This window comes from Perkinsus marinus (assembly GCF_000006405.1).
Source record: "Perkinsus marinus ATCC 50983 genomic scaffold scf_1104296943706, whole genome shotgun sequence".
Classification (NCBI taxonomy): domain Eukaryota; phylum Perkinsozoa; order Perkinsida; family Perkinsidae; genus Perkinsus; species Perkinsus marinus.
The window spans coordinates 1-7,119 of record NW_003211708.1 but is presented as its reverse complement, the minus strand read 5'-3'; the positions used below and the strand labels follow the sequence as shown (position 1 = coordinate 7,119).

Here is a 7,119-nt window from a genome sequence, read left to right as displayed (position 1 = left end):
ATCTTGGGGTAGGTTCCTCAAGGTCGTGTATTCCTCCAACTGCCCTGCACTGCCATCTGGCCTGGAAGGAAAGTCATTCTCTCACGTGTTTGGCACCAACACCTCCTTGACCGAGCTCTTCCTTATCAAGAGGCGTATCATGGGCCCATGCTGGATTCAGATAAGCTCAGGGTCTTTCAACCCCTCTACGAGTGAGTCTCCCCTAGTCTGCGACCATTGATGTGCATCGCTCCGCCTCAGCACTGAACAAGCTATCCTGGTGCGCTCGGGAAGTGATGGTAGAGACAGGGACAAAGGGCATTTCTGTGGTAACTGCTATCAGTCGTATTAGTTCAGTACATAGATTTAGGTGGCTGCTGATTCGACACCCCCGCCGCCGCCTCTATCGATAATGAGTCTGTCCATTAAGACTAACACGATGAAGGCAAGCAAGGCGCCAACCGGAAAGGGTGGTAGTGGTATTTTGAGTACGTTCGTGGAGGTCTGGTATGGTAGGTCGGTCGACGGCAGCTGCAGCAGCAGCTACGGCCCAGCACGAGGTAGCGGTTGTGGCTTACTACCATAATCCTACTCTTGATGTTGATGAGGCCAGCGAGGAATGTCTAAGACGGGGTGGGTGTTCCCTGCGGGATGTTTGTTACAGTTGGTTCGTATGGAAGGTATGCAGACGTTCATGGCAGTAACGAAGATGGACGGCGTCACTTTCCCTAAAGGGACTCTGGCTAAGGCAAGTAGCTGCGGTCTGGCGGGAGTTGCATTGTTCTCATGCAGAATGTTGTGGTGGAGTCGAGTGAACGTGCCTTGTTGAGCCATCTTGCGGCCATGGTCACGAGGGCAGATCCTGATATCATATTGGGCCATAACATGTAAGGGTACTCCTGTTGCTTGCAGGGCTCATTGGGTGGGACCGCAGATTTGGTTTCGGGCTGGACATTCTGGCCCAAAGAATGCAGCATCACAAACTCCCAGCATGGCACAAATTCAGCCGTCTCAAGAGGTGAGGCGTTGGGGTGGTGGGAAGGCTCATCACCTTATGCGCTGTCAGGCCGACAGGGCATCTACCTTTTGGTCATGGCAGCAAGAAGAGGGATGGTAGAGGCAACGCTGGTGGAGGCAGCCTTTGGTTGGGACGGAGTCTCACAGCGGGCCGACTTGTGTGTGATACGTACTTGAGCGCCAGAGAGTATATGAGGATGACTACGTACGATCTGGGTAGTCTGTCGATGAAGCTACTGAAGGTAAGGCCGGTCTGGCGCGAGTGACAGTGACAGTGTTCTGTTCATTGTCAGACTGCACGTGCCCCTGTATCGCTGGACTCGCTGGTGAAGTTCTACGAGGATCCTAGGGCGTTGTCAGCCCTAGCTGAGCATACGCTTACTGATGCAGTATTGCAACTACGGGTCGGCTGGGCCCTGCAGGTAGATTTGGAGGGCTCCTTGCTTCCGTGCTTGGCGAGTAGGTCCTGTCGTTGACGAGGCAACTGACCAATCTGGCGGGGAATCTGTGGAGTCACTCACTGCAGAACAAACGGGCTGAGAGGAATGAAATCCTCCTTGTGCACGAGTTCCATAGGTAAACTGGTTCGGTTGTTCGTGCGTGCATCCAGTGAGGAGGCTCGAATGAGTTCCGAGGGGAATTCGGTAGTTACTTATTGTATCAGGAAGAAGTTCATCGTCCCTGACAAGGAGAGACCGGGTGATCGGAAGAGCCACCAAGTTGATGTCTTTGATGAAAATGGGGATACTAAGGCGGCTACTGCCGGGCCTCGGAGGAAGAAAGCGGCGTAGGTCATCAGGTCTGGTACGGTCGGTGTAGGTGTGAGTTCAGGTATGCCGGTGGTCTAGTGCTCGAACCGAAAGCGGGCCTCTATGACAAGTTGGTGCTACTCCTTGATTTCAACTCCTTGTATCCATCCATTATTAGAGAATATAATATCTGTTTCACGACAGTGGAGCGGTAAGGATTGCGGTCCTGCGGGGCCTGTTTATGGTGGTCTCAGGCTGGATGCCCACGACTCGGCCCTTGAAGAGAACGCTGGGGCTATCCCCGAGCTCCCCAAGAGAGCCCCGGGTGAGGGAGACGCTATATTGCCGCAAGTGATCACTCGGTTGGTTGAGAGTAGGAAGGATGTTAAGAAACTTCTTAAGACATGTAGGGTTGCTGATTTTGCTGTTTCGATGGGTGTAGAGTCCTATCAGGTAGCAACCCTAAGACTGGTAATCAATTGGATATCCGACAGAAGGCATTGAAGCTTACAGCCAACAGCATGTACGGCTGTCTTGGATTCTCCAATAGTCGCTTTTACGCTAAGCCTATCGCTGCCCTCATTACACGAACAGGAAGGGAAACTTTGCAGGTTAGTGGAGAATCGTAATTGCTTATGGCGCTGTTATCGATTTTGTATTGGAATTAGGCAACAGTGGACATAGTAGAGAACCAACTACGGCTTGACGTGGTGTATGGTGATACGGATTCTATTTTCGTTCATACTGGTGGGTTGGGGGGTTTCTGGGTATGCAGGATTTCGGGGTGGTAGGGACGGAAGCCTTCGACCAGGCCATGCGTATCGGCGCGCAGATCATGGCTGAGATCAACAAACGCTATAAGAAACTCGAGCTTGATGTTGATGGTGTTTTCAAGAGGCTTCTGTTGCTGAAGAAAAAGAAGTGAGACGAGTTGTCGGTGACGAGTGATTCGAAAAGTTGATGCAGGTACGCTGGGGTGAAGGTCATTGATTGGGCTCAGGGCATTGCCGAGAAGGAGTACAAAGGTCTAGACCTTGTGAGGCGAGACTGGTGCCCTCTCTCTAAGAAGATGGGCGATGAGGTGGGGTTGTAAGGATATGTTCTTTTAAGAGGAGGCATGTTTTCAACAGTGTTGGAATGTGTGTTTGGTCCTCTTAAGCTGAGCTTAGAAGTTCCCTCACTGAATTTGGACATACTTTAGGGTGGAGGTATACAGAATCCAACATTTTTTTCCAAAGAAATTCTCAGAATTTTCAGATTGTCACAACGACACGTAGCTGTTTACTTGTTGTCTATGAGTGGAAGGTTGGTGTCTGCCCGTGTAGGTCCTACGATGCTTGTTGGGTCTTCGCGCTGAATCGCCAACCCCTGCATCGTCTGATAACGGTTTAGCGGATGTCGATCGATCGGCTCAGGAAGCGGAGCATGTGGTGGAATGGCTGCACGATTATGTGAAGAGCATCAGCCTGAAGATGGATAACGATGAAGTGACGAACCGACTTGGGATTTCCTTGGATCAGTCAGTGGGTATCAGATACCTCTGGAAGACTATGTTATCACCAAAGCCCTGACGAAGATGCCGGCTGATTACCCAGATGCCAAGAGCCAGGTAGGAAGAGTCGTCTCATGGGTCGTGCACATGCGTGCAAATTGAGGGGTAGTTTTTTGACCACATTTACGTATCTCGAGGCACATGTGATGGTGGCGAAAAGTATGATGGAGAGCGGCCATGTGATTCGGCCCGGCAATGAGATACCGTATGTTATCACCCGTCTTGTGGAGTCGGCGACGAAGGCAGACGCCGATGGTGACTCCGACACGAAACCAGCGACTCTGGGCAACGGTGGGTATTTCGAACCTGGTTCTGTTCAGTTGTGTGTATGATTAGATTCACAATCGGTCGCTGCGAGGGCTCGCAGTCCTGATGAGGTTAGGAAGTTGGGGTCATCTGTGATACAGATAGACACACAATGGTAGGGTTTATAGATAGCGTCTGCTGTTGAGGACGCCTTTGCGTTGGCGGCAGCCATTAATCGAAGCTCGTTATCAGGTATAAATCCCACCAAATTCATCCACCTCTAGTGCGGCTATGTGCTCCAGTGAGCGGCACGGACGCGGCCCACTTGGCGGAGTGCCTTGGATTGGACCCTAGCAAGTTCGCATCAATTGGGATGAGCAACAATAGTGAGATCGATACGGTTCCTAGTGGAGTAGATAGGCATTTTGGTCAGATGCGGGGGATGGCGATGATATTGAGGCGGTGATGGCCTCATTGTCACAGAACATAGACATCGACACGAAGTATTCTGATGCGAGAAAGTTCCTTGCGGGAAGTGCAAGACAGTATAAATGCCATAAGTGCAAGACAGGTATAGTAGGATCATGGAAAGCTAGGCAGAAGGTTTGTCTTTTCCATCATCAGTGTGCCATATTGCGGACGCTATCAAACAGAAGGAGTGCGTGAAGTGCTCGGCGGAGATATCGTCGGCGCTGATTCGCAACCTGTTGACACTGGTGAGGCGTAGATGACTGTTTGCCTGCCAAGTGAATGTGTCATGGCATGTTGCTGTATCGGTGTAGATACTACGAAAGGTCACGAGAGAGGCCGGGCTAGGCTGGGTCCGCTGCGACGATGAGGGCTGTGGAAGAGTAACCCGTCAGTTGCCCCTTGGTACGCCTCACTGACCATCACTGTGTCCACGGTGTCACCTCATCACATTCATTCAGGCACATCTCGATGTCCGTTTGGAGGATGCCGTGGTAAACTGCAGCAGCTACCGGCACATACTAATAGAGCTGTGCATGAGGTGGGTTTGGTGAGTGCACCTGGCGGGGGCGTGAATGTCGAGCAGGTTCTATCCTATCTTCGAGAGCTGACTGCAAAGCATCGACCAGAGTGTGAGAGTATCCCTGCCCAATACTTGTCTATGAATGCTTATGATGTTATTAATATAACAGCGTTATTCTCTATGTTCGCGAGGGGTGGCTAGGTGCTGGAGTAGTAGCTTTCATGGTTTCCTATTATCTGAATAATAATACAGTGCATGTCTGTCATAACGATGATGTTGTGTTGGTAATTAGAGTGGATAGCCATTGACGTGGAATCTTCAAGTGGGCGCTTGTCGCCACTGCTATTCATTCGACTGTGTCGCCGTTCGGGCGTCGGTGTTCTGGCTATAGCAGTGAACTTGAGAATGAAATCATCAACTGTCCGGTAAGGCGTTTCTCCGTTGGTCGGGTTTCAGACCGTCCAGGGAGTTCAGCTCACTGGCGACAAGGCAATATGATTCACAATCATTGTGTTCCTCCTGACCCTTCTAGCGACTATAAGACTTGGGATTGATCTTATTAATAGTGTGGATGTCAGCTGTCTTTCATCCCTCCATCTGTGTTCAGTTGTGTCGTTCTTGTTGAGCGGTTATGGAACTCCGCACTTACCAACTTGAGGTTCTCGCCAAGATACGGGAGTTCAAGTCGACGGTGGCCTTCATGCCGACAGGCTCGGGGAAAACCCTGGTAGCTGTCTGGCTACTGCGTGAGCGGATAGCACTGCAACAGAGGGATGTTGCCGATGGGCAGGCCAAGAAGGTATGTGTCTTCAGCGCGCCCAACAAGGTCCTATGCCACCAGCAAGCTGACTACATTGGCAGTAACATTGGCGATGACCAGAGGTGCAGGATACGCGTCCTTACTGGCGAGACTCCGAGGATTGACAATTGGTGCGGTACGGAGTGGAAAGATATTTTGGCAAGTGTCGAAGTGATCGTCTGCGTGCCGGAAATCCTTCGCCGTGCGCTGGCTTGTAATTTTGTGGACTCTAATTTGATCGACACGTTAATTTTCGATGAGTGTCACCACTGTGTGTCCAAGAAGGGCGTTAGCAGCGGGCACCCTTATTGTCAGCTCGCCCAGTTGGCCAGGGGTGCTCGGAAGTATGTTGGGCTCACAGCGAGTCCTATCAATTGCAAGAAAGTTGATGTTAAGAAGAATATGCAGCAGTTGAAGACGGTGCTTTCCTTGAATGGTGAATGTGAGATAGTGAGGCCGTCGGCTACTCTGGCAGAGCTGCAGGAATATGTCCACACGCCCGAACCCCAATTGGAGTTGTATGCATCCCCTGTCTATCGCCCGAATTGTGATCGATTCGATGATTGCAAGGCAAAGGGACAGAGATTGCACGACCTCATGTGTGGAGCATATAAACGCGTGTCGTGGCTCGACGAGTACTGTGCGATACGGAAGTCACTGAGGCATGTTGACGCGAACTACACCGCTGTGGTGGGGTTGGTCAGTGCTAACCTCATGGATCTACCACACAATGAGGTCTCCTATTACTGCGAGTTGCTGGGCCAGCTGGGGAAAGTTTTACACGAGGTCGGGGGGATCTGAACTGCCGAGTTTGAAGTGTTCTTTTCAGGGTGGTAGTCGCGCTGCACTGCATGCGTTGAAGTACATCTGCCGTACGCATGATGAGATCCTTGAGGATTACGCCCTTCCTGAACTCTACAACCAGGCAGAAGGGAAGATTGAACCTGGCCGATTGAAGGTGGGTGACTTGGGAAGTAGATGCACTCTAATGCTCTCACTCTTAGTTCCGTATCAAAAGGCTTGAGGAGCACGTTGCGGAGTTCCCACTATGGCCTGGTACGATGGCCAACGCTGTGAGGCAGTCTCTGTGGGAGGCCTGCGAGGCCATCTGTGTATATGGTGGTCTGGAGCTCGTCGAAGTAGCTGGCAACATCGACATCCCCGGTGTTAGTCTTGAGGACCTCAAGCGCTACATCACGGAAACCTTCGTACCAAGACTACTGGGCATGGCTGTTGACGCTGACAAGCTGTTGAAACTCCGTTCGGTGTTGCAGCTCGACGATCTGGCCCATTCGAAGTACTCTGCGACCATAGTGTTCGTCGGCGAGAGGCTGATGGCGCGTGCGTTGGCGGCTACCTTGAATTTGAGATACTGTGTTGGTGGTAACGGAGAGCGAGTAAGCAAGCAGACTGAGGCTTTGGAGTGGTTCAAGGATACGGCCGAGGAGGGCTCTCAGCGTGCTGTGCTTATCGCAACCTCGGTCTGTGACGAAGGTGTTGATGTTCCTATATGTGACTGTGTTGTGATGTGGGACGTGCCCCCGAACGTTCGCAGTTTCATTCAGCGTCGTGGACGGGCGCGCAAGATCAGGCCGACGAAATCTGAGCTCATCGTTCTGGTTGAGGCCTCGAACTTCGCCGTGACCAAGCCAACGAGAGTTTGAGAGAGTATCAGCGGCAGAAGCTCAGATGGCCACTTTGGCCGACTGCTGGGAAGACGGCATTGATTCAGCTGATGACGATTCAGACAGCGAAATCCAACCCAGAGTCGTTATCGGTCGAGAAG

At 51.6% G+C, this 7,119-nt stretch overlaps 3 protein-coding genes across 3 annotated transcripts in view; all 3 read left to right on the top strand.

Moving 5' to 3' along the window:
• Nucleotides 1-330, top strand: part of Pmar_PMAR027516 (dna polymerase alpha catalytic subunit, putative) — a gene marked incomplete at both ends in the record, with an annotated part of 463 nt that extends 133 nt beyond the window's left edge. Inside the window, 2 exons of the mRNA XM_002781020.1 lie at nt 1-191; nt 241-330. The exon at nt 1-191 is cut by the window's left edge and continues 4 nt beyond it. Coding sequence (XP_002781066.1) covers nt 1-191; nt 241-330 — 281 coding nt within the window. The remainder of the gene's footprint in view (nt 192-240) is intronic.
• Nucleotides 331-391: 61 nt separating this feature from the next.
• Nucleotides 392-4,798, top strand: Pmar_PMAR027515 (DNA polymerase delta catalytic subunit, putative; the record flags this gene model as incomplete). Its single annotated transcript, XM_002781019.1, has 24 exons — nt 392-467; nt 511-646; nt 753-866; nt 914-997; nt 1,079-1,238; nt 1,290-1,418; nt 1,460-1,572; nt 1,661-1,783; nt 1,828-1,956; nt 2,000-2,151; nt 2,199-2,356; nt 2,414-2,492; nt 2,537-2,666; nt 2,712-2,826; nt 3,071-3,232; nt 3,280-3,354; nt 3,435-3,588; nt 3,634-3,718; nt 3,796-3,929; nt 3,977-4,114; nt 4,168-4,259; nt 4,326-4,416; nt 4,473-4,552; nt 4,598-4,798. 24 exons carry the CDS (start codon nt 392-394, stop codon nt 4,733-4,735), a joined length of 2,847 nt encoding a protein of 948 aa, XP_002781065.1. The 3' UTR covers nt 4,736-4,798.
• A 367-nt stretch (nt 4,799-5,165) lies between these two features.
• Pmar_PMAR027514 (hypothetical protein) lies at nt 5,166-6,997 on the top strand (the record flags this gene model as incomplete). The annotated part of the gene is made up of 3 exons (XM_002781018.1): nt 5,166-6,119; nt 6,163-6,291; nt 6,338-6,997. 3 exons carry the CDS (start codon nt 5,166-5,168, stop codon nt 6,995-6,997), a joined length of 1,743 nt encoding a protein of 580 aa, XP_002781064.1.
• Nucleotides 6,998-7,119: the final 122 nt, after the last annotated feature.